The sequence below is a fragment of the Hemitrygon akajei genome, chromosome 22, assembly GCF_048418815.1.
Source record: "Hemitrygon akajei chromosome 22, sHemAka1.3, whole genome shotgun sequence".
Taxonomy (NCBI): domain Eukaryota; kingdom Metazoa; phylum Chordata; class Chondrichthyes; order Myliobatiformes; family Dasyatidae; genus Hemitrygon; species Hemitrygon akajei.
In genome coordinates, this window is record NC_133145.1 from 23,723,136 (window position 1) to 23,745,838 (window position 22,703).

General features: G+C 38.9%; 1 protein-coding gene across 1 annotated transcript; it reads left to right on the top strand.

The window, feature by feature from the left end:
* The first annotated feature begins 589 nt into the window (after nucleotides 1-589).
* Nucleotides 590-22,652, top strand: LOC140714555 (myosin-4). Its single transcript, XM_073025844.1, has 41 exons — nucleotides 590-686; nucleotides 939-981; nucleotides 1,900-2,118; nucleotides 2,223-2,366; nucleotides 2,442-2,598; nucleotides 2,718-2,745; nucleotides 3,369-3,489; nucleotides 3,583-3,675; nucleotides 3,821-3,884; nucleotides 3,979-4,077; nucleotides 6,001-6,104; nucleotides 6,441-6,579; nucleotides 9,597-9,715; nucleotides 9,813-9,962; nucleotides 10,060-10,230; nucleotides 10,334-10,634; nucleotides 10,734-10,807; nucleotides 10,926-11,013; nucleotides 11,164-11,281; nucleotides 11,393-11,516; nucleotides 11,819-11,955; nucleotides 12,077-12,332; nucleotides 12,425-12,667; nucleotides 12,770-12,946; nucleotides 13,045-13,190; nucleotides 13,514-13,604; nucleotides 13,711-14,100; nucleotides 14,211-14,337; nucleotides 14,425-14,543; nucleotides 14,719-14,915; nucleotides 15,024-15,207; nucleotides 15,773-15,938; nucleotides 16,164-16,288; nucleotides 17,794-18,102; nucleotides 18,343-18,546; nucleotides 19,055-19,180; nucleotides 19,308-19,478; nucleotides 20,101-20,205; nucleotides 20,945-21,040; nucleotides 22,265-22,399; nucleotides 22,529-22,652. Exons 3-41 carry the CDS (start codon nucleotides 1,915-1,917, stop codon nucleotides 22,541-22,543), a joined length of 5,817 nt encoding a protein of 1,938 aa, XP_072881945.1. The 5' UTR covers nucleotides 590-686; nucleotides 939-981; nucleotides 1,900-1,914; the 3' UTR covers nucleotides 22,544-22,652.
* Nucleotides 22,653-22,703: the final 51 nt, after the last annotated feature.

The window sequence follows — 22,703 nt, forward strand, 5'->3', positions numbered from 1 at the left end:
ATGAACGACAGTTAAATGTGAGAACCCCAAAGCCCCCCCCAGCTCCCCCTCCCACATGTGAGCAGCAGCGAGCAGGTAAGAAGGTTTATACTGTACACAATACTTCAGGTGCAGTCTCACGAGAGCCCCATACAATTACTTGTGGGATATGTAACAACTTCTACAGTTTATTTTACACGGATATATACAAGCTTTAATGCATGTGTGCATATAAATTATATAATGTACACACAAGTTGTCTTCAACGCAGTTTCAATGTCGATATTGGGCTGAAAGAGGAATTTATACACAGTAAGGTTTTCTTATTGAGATAATTTCTAAGTTGTAAATGCAGCTTGTGCTTATGAAAAAAAAAACACCACCTGTTGGACACAAGCCTATTTTAAAGTTTCAGCAGAATAAAGTTACTAAAAATCAGTCTTGTTACTTGGCAGTAACTTCATCTTCAACTTATATGGTTGTACTTGTGTCAAAGGGATTACTGCTAATGAATTCCAGAGCAAAATGCATATGTTGCTTCTCTAATTATATCCTGATATTAGAATACCAGTTAATGCAACAAGAAAATCTGCTCATCAGACTTTTGTATGCTAAATATAAGTACTGAACCTGCTGTGTTCACAGAATTAAATGCATATATAAGTTGTGCCCAGAACAGAAAAGGCTGCTGGTGTCCAACCACTAGGGTAAGTTTCTCACTTACTTTATCTTAACTAGGGGACTACTAAAAGTTCAGTGGTGAAACTAAAGTGAGAACCTCATCATATCTTATAAAATATTAAATAATGTATAAAATATTAAATAATGTAAGGGGACAAATTAATCAAGAAAACTCTTATCAAAATATGTAAAAGGAAGGATTTTTTTTTCTCTTTGGTACATTTCCATCAGAACCCAAAATGTGTAAAATTAATTTATCCGTTGTCTTCTTTTGATAGAATTGCGTGGAAACTTTCTTTCTCTCAGCTGGAACTGAAAAAGGTAGCGCATGATAAAAGAATGAAATATTTGGATGAAAATATATCATTATTGAAACTGAGATTGATTTTTTAAGAGTTGATTATAGTTCGGAGGTTGTGAATAGATTTCAATTACATGTATATTTCACTTTAATGAATTGGCACGAGTTGTTGTTTAACACCTGATTACAAGCATTTGGTTCGGCGTCCACTGCCGATATACTACGATATATCAAGTATCATGAATAATATTAATATTGCACATTTCCTTTGCAAAGGTAGCGGGAAGATCATTATTTCCTACAATTTCAAAACAAACCAATCAAATATATTTAGTACAAAGGAAGCGTATCCATTACATTTATTTTTAATGATATGTTAAAATTACAAAGTGCAATGCAATTATATAAAAGGTATACAATTAGAAGATATTTTCAAAATATTGATTAAGTAGTGCACATTTGGCATGGCCTTGACAAGTTATTGGGCTTCTTGACGACACAATGGCCAGGCTGCAAAAACAATTCTGAACTTTAAGGAATCATTTTGTATAAAAGCACAAAACTGAGATTCCGATGAGAAACAATTACGCTGAAAATACGCGGCTTATCGTAGACAATGCTTTCAATCTTATCACAGAGGTAGTAGCAACTTGAAACTTACTCCAAGTAGAAATATTGTGCGAAGTTTAGCATATCGTGTTTAAATTTAATAACTGGATGAGTTATGGGGCAAGAACAAAGACCCAGGTATAACGATAACGAAGAAATTATAGTATGTAACTGACTTTGCAATAAAGAATAAATAATTCTGTAAAGCTCAATTGAGTCTTGTTGCTTTCTGACGAATGAACATATCTCTTCAGTCCTGTTAAAAAGAAAAGAAAGGCATTTGTTGATGTCCTGTGGGATCATATTTACACTTTCCTTGTATATTCCAGCAATAGACCGAAGCCATGGGGGATGCAGAAATGGCGGTGTTTGGGCCGGCGGCGTCGTTTTTACGGAAGTCGGATAAAGAAAGACTCGAGGCGCAGAACCGACCGTTCGATGCTAAAACGGCCTGCTACGTCACCGAACCCAAAGAATTGTATGTGAAAGGCACGGTCAAGAGCAGGGAAGGTGGCAAAGCCACCGTGGAGACCTTAGAGGACAAGAGGGTTAGTTGAACATTTAAACATTATTTTTGTTTATTATTAAACAATTAACCTTATTTTGACCTTCTACTGTGTGTGTGTTAAATTTGTCTGATGATTCCTCTCAGACCATAACCGTCAAAGATGAAGAAGTCCTGCCAATGAATCCTCCAAAATTCGATAAAATCGAAGACATGGCCATGATGACTCACCTGAACGAGGCATCCGTGTTGTATAACCTCAAAGAGCGTTATGCAGCCTGGATGATCTATGTAAGTACTGTAAAGTAATTTTGCAAAAGGACATTTGAGTAAATGAGAAATTCTAATTCGTTTCTGCCACTTCAGACATACTCCGGGTTGTTCTGCGTCACTGTGAACCCCTACAAGTGGTTGCCAGTGTATGATCCCCAGGTTGTGACCGGGTACAGGGGGAAGAAGCGTCAGGAAGCTCCTCCCCACATCTTCTCCATCTCCGACAACGCTTATCAGTTCATGCAGACTGGTAGGTGGTTAGGATTTGATTATATTTGCGGCTTAATGAATTGTACCTAAAACATGAAACAAAGTTATCTTTCTTTGTTTTTTAAACTCTGGACACTGATGTTGTTTCATTCTCCCCAGACCGCGAAAACCAGTCCATCCTGATCACGTGAGTAGCACTGATTCCGGACATTCCGGCAGAATCCTATTACTTTCTGACAGGAGTGCCATTGTGTCTGATAGCTAATCTATTGTATCTCTGATATTGCCTGTAACTGCATTTTCTGTTAAAACGCTCTTCTGCGCTTCCCTCGTCATCTCCAACCGCACCTGCCCTCCCTCCCGTTTTCCTCTGTCCATATTCTCCAAAATGTCGATTCCGGTCGAGTACTACCTAGCTCTCTGCTCCCCTGCTTCCTCCAGGTGTAAGAATTCTTAATCCCTCCCTCTTTTTTCCCCTTCGGAAACATCTTCCATCTTTATAACAAACGAGGCATGTGCTACCCCCACCCTCCCCGACCAGTTTATGCTCATGCGCGGCACCAAGTCGCTCCACTTTGTAAAATAAAAAGACAAATTTATAAAAGTGGAACATTACAAGAGCAAGTTTAATCAAATATACAGTGGTGCCCTTTATCACTGTACTAAGTTACGGACTTGCTCCGTTGCGCGTTCCCTCGTCAAACTTCCCTGCACTCTCACTAGGGTAGCAGTTCACGCAACTTTGTTTTCCCAATCCGCAGCACTGTTAGTTTGGTAAGTACTAACTTCTTCCTACTTTTTAACTCCCAGTGGAGAATCTGGTGCCGGGAAGACTGTGAACACGAAACGTGTCATCCAGTATTTCGCTTCCGTTGGAGCTGTTGTTGACCCATCCAAAAAGAAGGAGGCTCAGTCGTCTGGGAAGATGCAGGTGAGATAAAGCTGATATCGTACGATTCAACAGCTTGTTGTTTCGTTCAAAGTTAATTTCTTAAATTCATATTCAACTAAATAATTTTTGCAGGGGTCCCTGGAAGATCAAATCATCCAGGCTAACCCACTGTTGGAGGCCTTCGGTAATGCCAAGACTGTAAGAAACGACAACTCGTCTCGTTTTGTAAGTGTCTTCAGCAGTTCATCATATCCCACTGTGAACCTGATACTGACTAATAGACCACTGTGCCATTAAGATGTTTCACAAATTGTACATACATCCCTTGTTTGCAATTGTTTTCAGAAATACATTTCCTTTACATTTTAAGGGCAAATTCATCAGAATTCACTTTGGTGCCACTGGGAAACTGGCTTCCGCTGACATTGAAACCTGTAAGTGCAGTGGAAAGGGGGTTCAGTTATAACTCAGATTATTGATAGGTTGACCTGCTCTTCAATAAATCTGCACTTGTTTCTACCTCTCCAGATCTACTGGAAAAATCCAGAGTGACATTCCAGCTGAAAGCTGAAAGGAGTTACCACATTTTCTACCAGATGATGACCAATCACAAACCAGAAATTGTTGGTAAGGTTCAAAGTCTTGCATTGTCCTACCTATATATGTCTGTTGACTGCCTACACTGAATCCTATAATCAACAGTTAAATTTCCATCACCTGCAGAATCTCTGGTGGTAATTATATGTCACTGTATCCCTACCCCACCAACCAATGTTCTGCTTCGGGGGCTTCACATATCAGCTGCCAGCTTGTAGTCCCTTTGCCCCATCTTTCCCCTTCTGTTTCAGTCCTGATAAAGGGTCTTGGCCAAAACATTGACTGTTCCTTCCTCTCCATAGATGCTGCCTGACCTACTGATGCTGGGATACAATCTAGGATGTACTGAGACACATCATCAGTGATGTAACCTGGGGTCATTGGGTTTATCTGATCTTTCAACATCAGACATTCACTTTGGCAACCCAGCCAGGGTTGATCAGGCCCTGACTTGTGTCCCAGCAACACTAGGCTACTGGTCACACCTCCTGATCCAAAGCCATCTGGGGGCTTGCTCAGCAGACTGATGGGCCAGATGGCTCTTTTCTTTGCCAGCCCCTGTAATGCCAAGAGTAAGTTCAGCACAGCAAACTACCAGCAAAACCTCTACAGGCTCCCATTGTGCCCTCCACCCATGTCTCTGGCACAGCTCTACCAGCTCCTGGTATTTTGCTTTCTTACACCCAAACACCTCCTTAAACTGGTCTTCCCAAGGCACTGTCAGTTCTACTATGGCCACCTGCGTCAATGTTTTTGTCAGGCCTCAGTGATACTGAGGTGATGAAGCCAGGGATCATTAACTGCTTGCCAAGAGCAACATTCAATTGCCAGTCAGATGCCTTGGTGAACTAGGCCAAGGCTCTGGCTGGTCTCCAGCATTGATAAAGGTTATGGGCTTTCAGGGATGGTGGAGGTGCTTAATGTCGTTAATGGCTAAGTAGATACTTTCTGCACTACCTTTAGCACCTGGTCAAGGTGCCAGTGATAGTGTCCTTCTCACAAAGCTTTTGGCCAGCTGCTGAGCATGTTTTCTAAGGTCCCTTTGCCAGTAAGTTCCTCAAGCATTGTGTGTGTTAATCAAAATGATGTTTTGCATTTCATAACTGTCATCACTTCTACACAATCCTTATACACAATTATACACACCCACCATTACCTGTGTAAAGAACTTACCTCTGACATCCCCCCCCCCCCCCCATACTGTCACAAGGGGACATGGAGACTGGACCCAAATGCAGGACACAGGCACTGAAGTACTCAGGGCAGGTCAGGAACAACTAAAGGATAGAACAAGATGGGGAGACCATGGCATGCAACAGTGATCCTGGGGTTCAGAGAGTTCATGGCAAAGGCAGGGCCCTGGCTAGACTAAAGGATGGATCTATAGGACAAGGAATGCTGGGAGGATTGCTCCCTGGGCAGGCCACATTACTTCTGGGCAGGGCCCAGCCTCCCAGGCAGGAACACAGGGCACCTGGGCAGGATGCAGGACACCACCCATCAGAAGAGAGGGGTAGGAAAGGGTCAGAGTCCCCCACCAGGCAACAGCAGCCAGCCTGCTTACCCAACAGAGGAAAGGGAGTTCAGTCCAGGGTGACTTACAAGAACAGACTTACAGAACTAAATGATTAATAGTGGGTACTCCAAGCCAGGGAATCCCTCTCCCTCTCCCTCCTTAAGCCAAGATGATCCTATTTGGGCTTAAGGGTGAAAGGAGGGACAGCTACACGACCCGGAGTCCAGAGACCGGATCAAGACCTGGAATGCGGGCTCTGGACCGGACCATAACATATACTTACCTATAATCACCTTCTCTGGATAGACACCACATGACCAACATTGAAATAAACCTGCATCTGATATGCGGTGAATTGTAGGTTTAAAATTATTTGGGTTATTTGTTGCCTTTGTTTTGTTGCTCATGTGTCTTTCCACAAAATATTTATTTTGCAGAGTCTTGTCTAATTACCACCAATCCTTATGATTATCCATTCATCAGCCAGGGTGAGATTGCAGTCAAGAGTATTGATGATACAGAAGAATTGGTGGCAACTGATGTAAGTAGCTGCTGTACACCATCATTTGTAACACCTTATTTTGTCCTCTTTCTTGTACATTTTCAATGAATGGCCATGATTAATCCATTATGACACACCAAATACAGTTGACTAGAATGAAGGTGATCTGGGTTATAAACAAACAATGAAAATAACTACAATAGCTGGCATTGAGCAGTGTTAATGTGTAGTCACGGAACAAAATTAAAATTTTGGAATTTCTCAGGTTGAGCGCCAGTACAAAGACTTTTCAAAGTAATCATTGAAGGTTTACACTGATAATAATGGTTTCAAAGGAAAATTATTAATATGCAAATAACTTATGTTGTTGTACAGACTGCTATTGATATCCTTGGCTTCACTAATGATGAGAAGTGGGGTATCTACAAACTGACTGGAGCAGTAATGCACATGGGCAATATGAAATTCAAGCAGAAGCAGCGTGAGGAGCAGGCAGAGCCTGACGGCACAGAAGGTAACAGAACATTTCAGCTCTGTATTTATACATGTATTTTAAATACAAAGTAATACTGCTCATCAATATAATGTAACAGAACACAGAACATTTTACAGTATTGGCCCTTCAACCCCAATATTGTACCAACCTTTTAACTTAGTCTAAGATCAGTCTTACCCTTCCCTCCTAAATAGTCCTCCATTTGCCTATGTAAGGGTTTCTTATATGCCTTTAGTGTCTCTGCCACTACAATGCACCCACCATTCTCTGTGTAAAGAACTTACCTCTGACGTTCCCCCCCCCCCATACTGATCTATAATTTCCTTCAAATTATGCCCCTTTGTAGTAGCTATTTTGCCCTGGGGAGAAGTCTCTAGCTAACCACTCGATCAATGCCTCTTATCACCATATACACTTCTATCAAGTCACTGCTCATCCTCCTTCATTCCAAAAACGCCCTAGTTCTCTGAACCTATCTTCATAAAACATGCCCTCTAATCCAGGCAACATGATGGTAAATCTCCTCTGCATCTTCTCTTAATCTGCTACGCTTCTTGGAATGAGGTGACTAGTGCTGAACACAATATTCCAAGTGTAGTCTAAACAGGGTTTTATAGAGCCACAACATTACCTTGCAGTTCTTGAAGTCAATCCCTTCAAATTTGATATTACAAGTCACATTTTTTCTGAGTTGAACTCCATCTGACACTTCTCACTCAACCCAGCTCTGCATCCTGTCAATGTCCTGTTGAAACCTACAAAAATCCTCCACACTATTCTCAACTCTACCAACCTTTTCACTTCCTCATCAAAGTCATTTACAAAAATTGCATAGAGCAGGGGTCCCAGAATAAATCCCTGTCGAAAACCACTGGTCAGCAAATTCCAAACAGAATATGCTTTATCTACAACCACCCTCTGCCTTCTATGGACAAGCCCATTCTGTTTACACACAGCCAAGTTTCCCTGGATTTCAAGACACCAGGCTTTAAGACTAAGCCTTCCATGGGTAACCTTATCAAATCCCTTACTAAATTCCATCTACACCACTTCCATTGCTCTACTTTCATTAATGTGCTTTGTCACGTCTTCAAAGAATTCAATCAGGCTCATGAGGCATGACCTGCCTCTCACAAAGTCATACTGACTATCCCTGATCAGACTATGCTCATCCAAGTACTTGTAAATCATGTCTCTAAGAATCTTCTCCAATAATTTGCCTACCACTGAAGTAAGACTCACTGGTCTATAATTCCTAGGGTTATCCCTGCTCCCTTTCTTGAAGAAAGGAATAACATTGACCACCTTCCAATCATCTGGTACTACTCAGGTGGCCAGAAAGGATGCAAAGATCATTGTTAAAGGTGCAGCAATCTCTTCCCTCACTTCCTGTAGTAATCTAGGGTATATCCCATCTGCCCCCCAGGACTTAACTATTCTTTTTTTTCAAACAATCTAGCACAACCTCTTTCTGAACATAAACATGTTCAACAAGCATATTAGCCTGTTTTAATCTGTCCTTACAAGTGTCAAGGTTCCTCTGCCAATTGAATACTGAAGGAAAATATTCATTAAGGACTTCCCCTACCTCCTCTGACATCGGTATATTTCCTCTACGATCCCTGATTGGTTCAACTCTGACTCTGGCTATTCTCCTGTTCATTGCATACATGTAGCATGCCCTGGGGGCTTCCTTAATCCTATTCGCTAAGGCCATCTCATTAAGGCCATCTCTTTTCTAGCTCTCCTAAGTCCATTCTTTAGCTCCTTCTTGACTGCCTTGTAACAATCTAGAGCCCTGGATGATTTCTAAACCTTAAATAATCTTCTTTCTTTTTTGTGATGAGATGTCACCATTTCCTTTGCCTTTTGGAAAGCCATCTACTGAGACTGTGACCTCTGGTGTTGCCCATGGGCTCTACTCAACCTTGAATTGAATTCCTTCATCCTCCATGCAGTCTAGCTATCTTGCTACTTTATCATGGATGGTATAAAGAACTGGTCAGGCTTTGTAAAACTTGAGTGTGGCATTTTCATTTAACACTATTTTACCATTGTTATGTTTGCGTTTTCCAAAGCCATCCTTGAACCTTGCTGTAGCATCATCCAGTACCTTTCTTAATTCACCTTCAGTTGACTGTATTTCAGAAGAGGTGGCATGTAAATGGTGCATGGATCTCTAATCAAGTTGTTGTTTCAGCCAATTATGGCCCCACAATGTTGGCCCTCTTGTTTTTACCACATATAAGCCCAATGTAGCTAGTTGGTTGTTGTATTTCAATGTCATAAGAGAGGTTATCTGTTCTACAGTGTAAGTTTTTAGTTGGATATATGCAGGCTTCAGTGCAATATCTTTGATATGCTGTTGAAACTCATTTTGTGGAATGACTGAAACAGCTGAGGCAGTGTCATAGAAACATAGAAAACCTACACTACCATACAGGCCCTTCGGCCCACAATGCTGTGCCGAACATGCACTTACTTTAGAAATTACCTAGGGTTGCCCATAGCCCTCTGTTTTTCTAATTCCTTTTAATTAATTTGTTATTCACTTCTGGTGTGAGCTGTATTGCTTATTTTGTGTTAGTTCTCACATCATAAATCTGTTTACCCAGTCCCGTGTCACTCTCATCATTACAGGTATTTCAACAACAGCATGCAGATTAGTGCTCTTTGAAACTGCAGCTTGATTTTTCATCTTTTTCTCTTCCCTTTGCAGTCCAACAGGCTCTTTGTATGTGTCCTACTTTGTTACATTTTCTGGAAGTTTCACCATTAAATCTGCATTGGTATGGTGTCTTTGAGCTATTTTTGGTGTATTTACAACATTACTCAAATCTTACTTAAATATTAAATGCAGTACACATGGAACAATTCAAGAAGGAATGAGCCTAATGGCATTTCTCCAAGCGAGCCAATAAGACACAAATGGCCCTTTGGCTGCCTTTTCTATCTTTATAAGAGGAGATTAATTGTAAATGTTGTTTTCCTCAAAGAATAATTCATCAACCTTTATTGCATTTATCTTATGTTAGATGCTGATAAAGTTGCCTACCTGACTGGTCTCAACTCAGCAGATCTGCTAAAGGCATTGTGCTTTCCACGAGTAAAGGTTGGCAATGAATTTGTGACCAAAGGTCAAACTGTTCAACAGGTACAGTTCCAAGGCATTCAGTAAACTCTGCATAATCATTTATAATGGGTTATGTAAGGTTCTGCATTTAGCTACAATCTGTGTTGTGTTTTTTCAGGTCAACAACTCAGTTGGCGCTCTTGCCAAATCCATTTTTGAGAAAATGTTCCTGTGGATGGTCGTCCGTATTAATCAACAACTGGACACAAAGCAGGCCAGGCAGTATTTCATTGGTGTGCTGGATATTGCTGGTTTTGAAATTTTTGATGTAAGGATCAGAACCATAAACATTGATTTAAATGTGTTTTAATTAAGTATAAATTAATCTATACTATGAATTCCCTCATATCTTTCTATGTGTGCAGTTCAACAGCCTGGAGCAGTTATGTATCAACTTCACTAATGAGAAACTGCAACAGTTCTTCAACCACCACATGTTTGTTCTGGAACAAGAGGAGTACAAGAAGGAAGGAATTGAATGGGAATTTATTGACTTTGGTATGGACCTGGCTGCTTGCATTGAACTCATTGAGAAGGTGGGTAATGCCATAGAAGAAGACAGTAACGTGAATTGAATATTTACCAAGCATTATATTAGAGAAAATAACATACAAGTGATAAATACTGTGATTTCCACAGCCTATGGGTATCTTCTCAATCCTTGAAGAGGAGTGTATTGTCCCCAAGGCCTCAGATACTTCCTTCAAGAATAAACTGTATGATCAGCATCTTGGTAAGTCAAACAACTTCCAGAAGCCCAAACCTGCCAAAGGAAAGGCTGAAGCCCACTTCTCACTGGTCCATTATGCTGGCACTGTTGACTACAATGTTAACGGCTGGCTTGATAAGAACAAGGATCCACTGAATGAAACTGTAACTGGGCTGTTCCAGAAATCATCAGTGAAACTCTTGGCTCATCTCTATGCTGCACCTCCCGAAGGTAAACTTCTGATACAGAGTCATTAGCAACAATTACTTTGCCAACATTTCTTCCTTCCCTTTCCTAGTGTTTAGAACAAACAACTATGTTTTTTTATAGGTGAAGGTGGTGGTAGCAAGAAAGCAGGCAAAAAGAAGGGTGGTTCCTTCCAGACAGTATCTGCTCTGTTTAGGGTAAGATTTTTTTGCATGTTCATTTTGCACTATGTACTGAACAAAGTTTTAGTAATCTTGTTTCAAACTAATTAACAGTTTTATAATTGCCTCTGTTGGTTTATTATTTGTCTCACAGGAAAACTTGGGCAAGCTGATGGCTAACCTGAGAACCACACATCCACATTTTGTGCGTTGTATCATCCCCAACGAGACAAAGACGCCAGGTAAGTTGTATTTCAATTCTCAAACTCCACTATATAGGTATGTATTATTAATACATTGACTAACAGCAACAATCTTCTACTTCTAACACATTGTCAAAGAAAAAAAATTGTGTTCAAATTTAATAATAATTTTCACGTTGTAAATCCCAGGTGCCATGGATAATCACCTTGTCATACACCAGCTGAGGTGCAATGGTGTGCTGGAAGGTATCAGAATTTGCAGAAAAGGATTCCCAAGCAGAATCATCTATGGTGACTTCAAGCAAAGGTAAAAAATATGTTAACATCTCCATTTCCCTTTTCCAACCAAGTCAGTTGTTCAATGTAATTGCTCCTGAAGAAAATCTGCAATCACTTATATAAAACTCTAATTCAACAGATACAGAATTCTAAATGCAAGTGCCATTCCCGAAGGTCAGTTCATTGATAGCAAGAAGGCATCTGAGAAGTTATTGGGATCCATTGATGTAGATCACACCCAGTACAAGTTTGGACACACCAAGGTAATTATCTTGAAATAAGAAGTCTCTTCATGTAAAATATCAAGATGATGAATTGTGAATTTAGTTTCAAATGTAACTAGAAAAAAAGGAAAAAAAATACTATTATGGTCATATGTAACTGTATATATGGAACAAGTTAAGTCCCAGTCAGAACTACTCCATTATGGTCAGTTGTGGAAAATGTGAGTGTTCGACTAATTTTCAGGTATTCTGACGATCATTAAAGCGGATTAGACTGTTCTTCTAAAATGTAGTGTATTTTGAGAACTGAACATTAAAAGCAATCACTCACTTTGTTTAAGGTGTTCTTCAAGGCTGGTCTCTTGGGTTTACTTGAAGAGATGAGAGATGAAAAGTTAGCACAGCTTGTTACCCGTACTCAGGCTATATGTCGTGGCTTCTTGATGAGAGTTGAATTTAAGAGAATGATGGAAAGGAGGTAAATATTGCTTATCAAATCTCTGAAGATATGTTTACCAGTAAAAATATTTTCTATACTTACACATTTTATTCCATAAACAGAATATTGTAATCTCTGTTCATTTTACTCTCTCCTTTAGAGAAGCACTGTATACTCTGCAGTACAACATCCGCGCATTCACAAATGTCAAACACTGGCCTTGGATGCAACTGTACTTCAAGATCAAACCTCTTCTGAAGAGTGCTGAAACTGAAAAGGAAATGGCAAATATGAAAGAGGAGTTTGAGAAAACTAAGGAAGCGCTTGCCAAATCTGAAGCCCGGAGGAAGGAATTAGAAGAGAAAATGGTGGCACTTGTACAGGAAAAGAATGATCTCCAACTTCAAGTCCAATCGGTATCTACATTGAGCACCTTTGTATTGTTATGCATGTGTACATGTTACAAAACACATGGCCTGGTATAATTCATTGTATCATTTTATGACAGGAAAGTGAAACTCTGGCAGATGCAGAAGAAAGATGTGAGGGACTGATTAAAAATAAAATTCAGCTGGAGGCTAAATTGAAGGAAGCTAATGAAAGACTGGAAGATGAAGAGGAGATAAATGCTGAGCTAACAGCTAAGAAAAGGAAACTGGAGGATGAGTGTTCAGAACTGAAGAAAGATATTGATGACTTGGAGCTTACTTTGGCCAAAGTTGAAAAAGAGAAACACGCCACTGAGAACAAGGTGATTATGATGACCAAATGGTAATAAACACTTATAAGTTTTTCATATGTGATGATTGTATGTATTTAAATTATTCTATTTATATTTGTTTGCTGAACATAGGTTAAAAATCTCACTGAAGAGATGGCCAGTCTTGATGAAAACATCGCTAAAATAACAAAAGAAAAGAAAGCCCTCCAGGAGGCCCATCAGCAGACCCTGGATGACCTCCAGGCTGAGGAAGACAAAGTCAACACTCTGACCAAAACAAAGACGAAATTGGAACAACAAGTTGATGATGTAAGTATTTAATACAGTAACTACCTGTAATCAAAATGAAAATCCAGCAATTATCATTGTTTGATGTCAGTGCTGACAAACTGTACTGTCTCTTAAAGCTTGAAGGTTCTCTGGAGCAGGAGAAGAAAATCCGCATGGATCTTGAGCGTGCTAAGAGAAAGCTTGAAGGTGACCTGAAGCTGTCACAAGAAGTAACAATGGATTTGGAGAATGACAAGCAACAAATGGATGAGAAACTAAAGAAGTGAGTATTTATATTATGAGCTAATAGATCTTTATTCTCAATCTACTGTTTAAAATTGTTCTCCCTTTTCAATCACTTCCATTGCAGAATTTACAATAAGTTCAATGTCTCAAATTATGGCAACTAAGCTGTGCTGTCATTATTTAAATGAAGATATGCAGCAAAAATAAGATGGTGATCAAATTAAAATATATTTTAAAGATCTGCTTGTTATTGTACAAGGTATTTATTCAGAATCCAAGTGGAATAAGCCACTTTTTGTGCAAGTAGAAAGGCCATAACACAAATTATTTATTTAATTAACTTCATTCTTCATTTTAAAGGAAAGAGTTTGAAATCAGCCAGCTTCAAAGCAAAGTTGAAGATGAGCAGGCAATGGCTTCCCAGCTGCAGAAAAAGATCAAAGAATTACAGGTGATGTATATGTCTAGTAAATTTATCAATGGCATTCGGTAAAGGTCAATTGTTTGAATTGAAGTTACTGGTTCCGTCATCATAATCAGTGCATATTTATCTTAAGGCTCGTATTGAGGAGCTTGAGGAAGAAATTGAAGCTGAACGTGCTGCTCGTGCTAAGACTGAGAAACTGAGAGCTGATCTTTCTCGGGAACTTGAAGAGATCAGTGAACGACTGGAAGAAGCTGGTGGAGCAACAGCAGCTCAGATTGAAATAAACAAGAAACGTGAGGCAGAATTTCAGAAAATGCGTCGTGACCTGGAAGAATCTACCCTCCAGCATGAAGCCACAGCTGCTGCTCTTCGCAAGAAGCAGGCTGACAGTGTTGCAGAACTTGGGGAACAAATCGACAATCTGCAACGTGTGAAGCAGAAACTTGAGAAGGAAAAGAGTGAGCTGAAGATGGAAATTGATGACCTTGCCAGCAACATGGAGTCAGTGTCAAAAGCTAAGGTATAGTGACAGAGGACATTAAGTACTACATCTGTGGAGTTAAATTGAAATTTTAGGTGTTATCTGTGTGCTTTTGCATTTCTTAAAATAAACTGTTGTTCTGGTTTCAGGGAAACCTTGAGAAAGTAGCCAGGACACTGGAGGATCAGGTCAGTGAAATGAAGGGCAAATATGATGAACATCAACGTTTGATCAACGACTTATCAACTCAGAAAGCACGTCTTGCAACAGAAAACGGTACTGATCAGTTCTGTATTTGTTCTTCTTCATGCAGAAAACTACAATATTTTGTGAATTTTCAGTCACAATCTCTTCCATTTTCAGGTGAACTGAACCGCCAGGTGGAGGAGAAAGAGGCTTTGGTATCTCAGCTAACAAGAGGGAAACAAGGATACACTCAACAGGTTGAGGAGCTCAAGAGGCAGCTGGAGGAAGAAACAAAGGTACAATATTGCATTATTATAAAATATTACATTTTGAGGCGGTGATGCCCAGCAATTGATATCCAAAGAAGCACTTTTCATTGTGACTAGAAGCAATTAGGCAAGGTTTGGTTATCTGCTGATAATCACACTGATACTGAATATTATTTCAACAATGCACATGTAATGATTTCAGGCCAAGGGTGCTCTGGCACATGCTCTGCAATCTGCCCGCCATGACTGTGATCTCCTCCGTGAACAATATGAAGAGGAGATGGAGGCAAAGGCTGAGCTCCAACGTGGAATGTCCAAGGCCAACAGCGAAGTGGCTCAATGGAGAACGAAATATGAAACTGATGCGATCCAGCGCACAGAGGAACTGGAAGAAGCCAAGTATGTAATAAAAGTAACCTGGGTTCATGCAGCATATTCTGTAAATGATTATTTGTTTTTGCAATACTTCATGTGAGAGAATGTTATGCTGGTTCTCTTGCTTTTCAGGAAAAAACTTGCTCAACGCCTGCAGGATGCAGAAGAGCACATTGAAGCTGTGAACTCCAAGTGTGCTTCATTGGAAAAGACGAAGCAGAGATTGCAGGGTGAAGTGGAGGATCTAATGGTGGATGTTGAGAGGGCAAATTCAGCAGCAGCAGCTCTCGACAAGAAACAAAAGAACTTTGACAAGGTAAGAACAGGTTGTTTCATCCCAGGCAACGAACCAACTCAGGTCAACCTATTTTAGGCAGGGAAAGGTAAGCGACAGGCAGTGTACATGTATATTTATGTGAGGTTTGACCTCATGATCACTTGACAAAACCTTTAATGCAAGTTCGTCACTGGAACTGAATTAATACAACTAATGTTTCATAATATTTTTCACTCATGAACAGGAGATTTAGCATCAATATATCTTTGTTAATTAAAACTTGTAAAGAGCATAAAGAACAATATAGTTAATGGAATCAAATTATAGATCACTTTGTACTAAACCCTTTTAATATATTGACAAAACAAATGTTAGCCATGTACCTTCCTAAGAAGGTACAGCCTTTGGGAAGCAGTCCTTTCTCATCTGTTTACATATTTATGCATATTCTATTGGGGCAGGGATTCTGAATATTGGCCAATTATACTGTATAATTACAATTTTCAGGATGAAGTCTGAATTTCATTCCCTTCACCTGTCATATCTCATTACAATTGAGATGTAAACGTCATTTTAATTGTCTTTTTTTAATTGTACAATTAAGGTCCTGGCAGACTGGAAACAGAAACATGAGGAAAGCCAGGCAGAACTGGAAGCAGCTCTGAAGGAATCTCGCGGTCTGAGTACTGAAATCTTCAAGATGAAGAATGCATACGAGGAGTCTCTGGATCATCTTGAAACTCTTAAACGAGAGAACAAGAATCTGCAGCGTAAGTTCAAGTTGCATCTCTAATAATTTTAAAATTTGGATATTAAATAGTTATTTCAGAATTTTGTAATTAACTCCCTTATAGGTTCCATTCTGGCTCAATGAACTTAATTCTCTCTAAAATTCATCTTATTTCAATAATATCATCTGCTCATGTATCTCATTTTTATCAACACAAGATGCGTTTAATTGACCTGTCTAATTAACAATATATTTCACAAAACAGAGGAAATTTCTGATCTGACTGAGCAACTGGGTGAAAGTAGTAAGGCCCTCCATGAGATGGAAAAGGTAAAGAAGACAGCTGAGATGGAGAAGAGTGAAATTCAGTCGGCATTGGAGGAGGCAGAGGTAAAATTCACCATTATTCTAGCAATATATATTAGAAATAGAAATTTGGATCAGCAGTTGTCACTGCCTCAGTAAAGCAGCCAGCATAATCAGATATCCTATCCACTCCAGATATTTTCTCTTCTCCCTCCTCCCATCAGGCAGAAGATATAAAACCTTAAAAGCATGCATCACCGGGTTTAAGGACATTTTCCATCTTGTTGTTACAATGACTCTTCACCTCATAATCTACATTTTTGTTACCTCGCTCCTTACTGTCTACCTGCACTGCAATTTCTCTGTACTGTAGTGCTTTACTCTGCACTCTGATATTGTTTTACCTTGTCCTATCTCAATCACATTGTTGCAGTGAATTTTTCTGTATGGATGACATGCAAGACAAGTTTTTCACTGTACTTTGGTGCATATGATAATAATAAACCAATACTTATCAATTTACCAAATGCAGTAAAAAGTTGCACTAGTGAGAGGCATTGACTAGCATTGACAAAATGAAGATTGAAAAGCTACAACACAAAACAAACAAACTAGTCTAAAAGGTATTGATTGAAAGCAATTAAGGGATGTTCTTTTTGAAGCATGGGTTGCCTGTCAAGAATAAAGGATGAGCCACTGAATATATAGTATTTAATGTCATATTTACAAGATGATTAGTGTAGCTTTAAGTCAATCGAATTAAAGGCTGCCAAGTCACCACACTCTGGAGCTGAAGTTCAAAATAAAAATAGTAAATACCAGAGGCACCAGTATGCCAGTCAGAGTCAGTGAAGGGAATAACAAAGTTAATGTTTCAGGTTGACAGCCATTATAATACAGAGATTACTATATTTGCTCTGCAAAATTATACACAGATGAAACTTGAAAACTACAGTTATTCTTATCCCATACATTCGCTAAGCAAATCTAATGTTAAATCATATCTCCTTTCTATGGAGATAGATAATTGAACTGTTTAACATATATGGCTGCTCACAGAAATAAGTAAGTCATTGCTCATTTTGAAAATATCATTGTAACCTTAAATGAACTGGCTTAGATTATATAAACAAATGTTGCATTAAGGTGGTAAAGTAAAAGTGACTGAACAAAATGAATGCAGAAAATGCAGCAATCACTCTGTATTTATAGATAGAGAAAGAGAGCTGAAGTTTCAGATCAAAGATACTTCACCAGAAATGGGAAAGAGAGAGAACAAATTACTTCGTGTAGAGAAATTTTAAAATCAAGATTTTCCAGACTACAACTGAAGAAAAGTCAGAGAAAAAAGAGATGACAATTAACAGAACCTGTGAACATTAGGATAAAGTTAGCATCATTTCAGTGTGTGGTAAATAGGAATCCAATCAGAAGGAAACATTTAATAACTATCTTACAAAAACATGGTGGATAATTGTTCCAGCAACAATTAAATTGAGGCAGGGCAAATATGTAAATAATGCACCACAATGAGGTTAATTAACCTTTGTGTGTGAAATACTCAAAAATGCATTTGATCCTTCGTGTAGGCCACTCTGGAACATGAGGAGAGCAAGATCCTCCGTGTTCAGCTGGAACTGAACCAAGTGAAATCTGAAGTTGACAGGAAGATTTCAGAGAAAGATGAGGAGATTGATCAGGTGAAGAGGAACCATCAGAGAGTTGTGGACACGATGCAAAGTGCTTTGGAGGCTGAAGTCAGGAGCAGAAATGATGCCCTTAGAATCAAGAAGAAAATGGAGGGCGATCTAAATGAAATGGAGATTCAGCTGGGACACGCCAATCGTCAGGCTTCAGAAGCTCAGAAACATCTCAGAAACGTGCAGGGTCAATTAAAGGTCTGTATGATGGGATATTAATGTCCAGGTTAAATTTATTTATATATGTAGTACAATTCAGTAAATATATGCAATCTTCTCATAGCAGAACTTAATATAAATTGCAAAAATAGAATTACATTTTTCAAGCTAAGTTACTTATTAATGAAAAAATGGCTTAAGATGATTCAAGTATAAGATGAATATTACATACTCTATACCGTAATATCTGGTAACAAAGCAACCCTTTCTTCTAAACAGGACACCCAGTTACAGCTGGATGATGCTTGCAGAAGCCAGGAAGACTTGAAGGAGCAACTAGCCATGGTGGAGCGCAGGAGTGGCTTGCAACAGGCTGAGATTGAAGAAATGAGAGCAGCTCTGGAACAAACAGACAGATCTCGCAAAATTGCTGAACAAGAGCTTGTTGATGTCACTGAGAGGGTTCAGCTGCTGCATACTCAGGTTTGTCCCCACATAAATGTTATATGGTATAAGCACCCAGGTCTTGTATGATATAGGGATCTTGTGGAAGATAAGGCTACGACATAGCACTGCCTAAGATTAATTTAAAGGAAGAATCTCATGAATGCTTTTTCTTCAATTGCTTGCTTGCTTGCCAAGATACTTCAAAGGAAGGAATTTCCAGTGATAGGAAGCTACAGTTTATAACTCAATTCCCTGCTGAGTTCCAGTCTCAGGAATTCAGATCAGCGATGAATATTGATTTGAGGGCCTATTTAAACATTTTAACTGAGTGCCCCATCTCTCCACAGCATGTAATTAGGCAGGCAGTATCCACTGACATGAGATTAACAAAAGGTTGTGTTTGATTATTATCTTTCTTGCTGAGTTTTGCTTTTCATTACCTTGTCCCTCAATGTTCTTCCAGCCCTGCGATTTCTTAGTGTGAATTGAAATTGCCGCCATCTTTCGTCCTACAAAACTGATGAGGAATTATCTTTTCCTGCAGAACACAAGTCTCATCAATACAAAGAAGAAGCTGGATGCCGACCTGAACCATCTTCAGTCTGAAATGGAAGAAACTATCCAGGAGTCAAGAAACGCTGAAGAGAAAGCCAAGAAGGCTATCACTGATGTAAATCAGAAATTCTCTTACAAATTTATTCATTTTTGTTTACAAATATTACCTCACTTTAATTACATTGATGTGATTTTGATTTTGAGCTTGAATAATGATTTGTCCAATTGCCTCAAATTGCAAGGCTGCCATGATGGCTGAAGAGCTGAAGAAGGAACAGGACACCAGTGCTCACCTGGAGAGAATGAAGAAGAATCTTGAGCAGACAGTGAAGGACCTGCAGCATCGCCTGGATGAGGCTGAGCAGCTAGCAATGAAAGGAGGAAAGAAGCAGCTCCAGAAACTGGAGGCCAGGGTAAATGTTGAGAACATAAAACCCTATAAAATCCCGATTAGACAACACTTGGAATATTGTGCTCGGTTCCAGTCGCCTCATTTAGGAAGCATGTAGAAGCTTTAGAGAGAATGCAGAGTAGATTTACTGGGATGCCACCTAAATTAGAGAACATGTCTTATGAATGATAGTTTGAGGGAGCTAGAACTTTTCTGTTTGGAGCATAGGATGGTTAGAGACAATTTGATAGAGGTGCATCACGATTTTTTTCTCCTAGAGTGGAAATAGCTAATATCGGGGCTTAATTTTAAGGTGATTGGAGGAATGTATAAGGGTGATGTCAGAGGTAAGTTATTTACAGAGAGTGATGAATGCATGGAACACCCTACTAGGGTGGTGGCAGAAGTAGATACATAAGGGGCATTTAAGGAACACTTACATAGGCACGTGGGTGTTAGAAACTGTAGGGCTATGTAGGAGGGAAGGGTTAGATTGATCTTAGACTGTTAATAGGTCGGTACAACATTGCAGCCTGTACAGAGCCTAGTGTTCTATGTTCTATTCTTTTATTGAGTGCTACACACTGAAACCCTTGGATATGAAATGGATATTAACAATCAATCCCATTTGTTGGCTGATTTAGGTACGTGAGCTGGAAAATGAGCTGGAAGCTGAGCAGAAACGAGGTGCTGATGCCATTAAAGGTGTTCGCAAGTACGAGAGAAGAGTCAAGGAACTGAGCTATCAAGTATGTATAGTTGATAATCGTGCGGTGCACTCATCTCATGCAATGATATTTGACGACAGCTGGTGATGCTATGGCCTCACCCCTACACTCAGCATGCTGACTGCCCCGACTGCCTTGCAAAGTTTGCTCTCTCCTTTGAGGATGGCCCATGAACCATGAAGTCTTGATTGAATTACTCACTTTCCAGTTTTGTTTGATTAAGTACGTGCTCTCATTTGCATGGTCCAGGTAGCTGGAAGCCTTCAATACCAGGTATCTGGTGGGTTCAGAACAAGACCTGCAAATAAAAAGAATTTTGGGATCAGAGAGATGCTCATTCTTTTAAAAAGAATATAATAGACTTCAAAGTCATTGGCAACTTCATCGTGGCCTTGCTTTTTTGTAGTTTACTTGCAGTGCACTTACCCTATAGCTGCTGCACTATATTCTCCATTGTTTTCTTTCTATTATCTTGAAGTACTAACATACAGCATGATCTGCTGGATGCTACACCAACAAGAGTTTTTCACACTATTTCAGTACATGCGGCAAGAAGGAAATGAGCATTAAAGATGCTGAGTATTGCGGTAAGGACTCGATGGTGATAAACTGATTGGAGTGCTGAGCTGGCAGTAATATAATGTCACAGATGCAGAGAATGGGCCAGCAAGAATTATGATATTTATCTTTGAGTGCTGCATATGAATGCAAGAACACTAAAAAGTCATTACAAATATTGCTTATTTTGCGATATTCACAGTCTGAGGAAGACAGAAAGAATGTCCTGAGACTACAGGACTTGGTTGACAAGCTGCAGATGAAGGTTAAGGCCTACAAGAGACAATGCGAGGAGTCTGTAAGTAACCATTATAACTGAAATTTTAAAAGAAAATTATCTTATATCGCTCATTCATTTCTGTAATGTTAAGAACAACAGCTAACACAAGGTACATCAGACATGAAATTAAGAACATTATAAATCTGTGTAACTGAGCATTGAAATTAACTTAGTTTATAAGGCCATTTCCATTCATTACTGAATTCTATCCTGTTTCTTAAAAAGACATATTTTCCAGTGATAGCTTTGGATGAAAACCTGAACTAGATATATAATAATTTTTGTTCTTTACTGAAGCCAAGTGCACAGGGGATTATAGTTGTGTATTCACCATCCACTCAAGTTTGGAATAACTTATTTTTCTTTTAAAATTTGAAAACAGTTTTTCATAATGTCTTCTCAATGTTAAATTGAGCTTAAGTGTCATAAATAATGAAATCTTTTAATCTGTTGCCTTTTTATACAGCAATCCATATGTCTAAATATTCACAAATAACTAGTCTAGTTACTAAAATCCCTTAATTTTTTCAGTGAGATTATCTTCAAAGCATACAGACATAATTTATTCAACCTTTGTGAATATGGTTGAGCTCCCTGATATTTGTCATAGTACAAGGCTTATTATTTATGGAAAGGTAGATTTTAAAGATTCACTTAAATAATAAGCAGTATAATTAAAACAAGAAGTAAAAAAGTAGGTTTCTCAGTCTTAATTACTCATAATTAAATCTCATCATTCATTTTTATATCTAGTTTCCCCTAGTGTCAAAAAATCCATCAGGCCCATTTTCAGATGTACTCTTTTACCAATAATCAAAGTCATCTCTGTTTAAAAAATACTACAAAAATCTTCATCTCAATCCTAAAATTAGTCTAAAGATATGATCTGTAGTTCTACAGGTGCATACAGCTGCCTCTCATCATCGACTTCATCAACCATGTCAAGAATTTTAAATAGTTCAAAGATACCACCTTTTTACTGTTCTAAACTGTACAGAACATAGGCTTGTTTAAATCAGTATCTCATCATATGACTGATTTTACCAATGAAAATGGCAGATGGAATGCTGGTTTGGTCAAAGGGTCTGAAAGATCATTTCTGTTAACAATTCCACAAAATACTGATTAGTGCTCAGTTTCAATAATCTTGAATGCCTGACCTTGGGACTACAGTAGTGATAAATTATATTCTCCAATGTTCTAGAATGCAATCTGATGATTTCTCCCACTATATTCCTGTAGGAGGAACAGGCCAATGTTCACCTGTCCAAGTTCAGGAAGGCGCAGCATGAACTGGAGGAAGCCGAGGAACGTGCTGACATTGCAGAGTCTCAAGTCAACAAACTTAGAACTAAAACCCGGGACATTACTTTGAAGGTATAGTAAAAATTACTCAAATAAATGTTTAATATCAAGTTACAGTAATACTCAATTGATGGTTATGATTTCTGTCATTAATCAATGTACAAGTAAATTTCAAGGCACACAATTTTCATTTCCTTCTAGAGCGCTGAAGAGTAGATGACAACCTGAAATGGTCCAAAGAAGAAATCCACAAAATGTGTATTTCTCTGTAACATAGTTTTATAAATGTAGTAATATCAACAGAAATAAATGTGCAACACTGAAATATTTCTTTGTCAGCCTGTTCTTGTTAGATGATTCAATAATCATGGTAGGA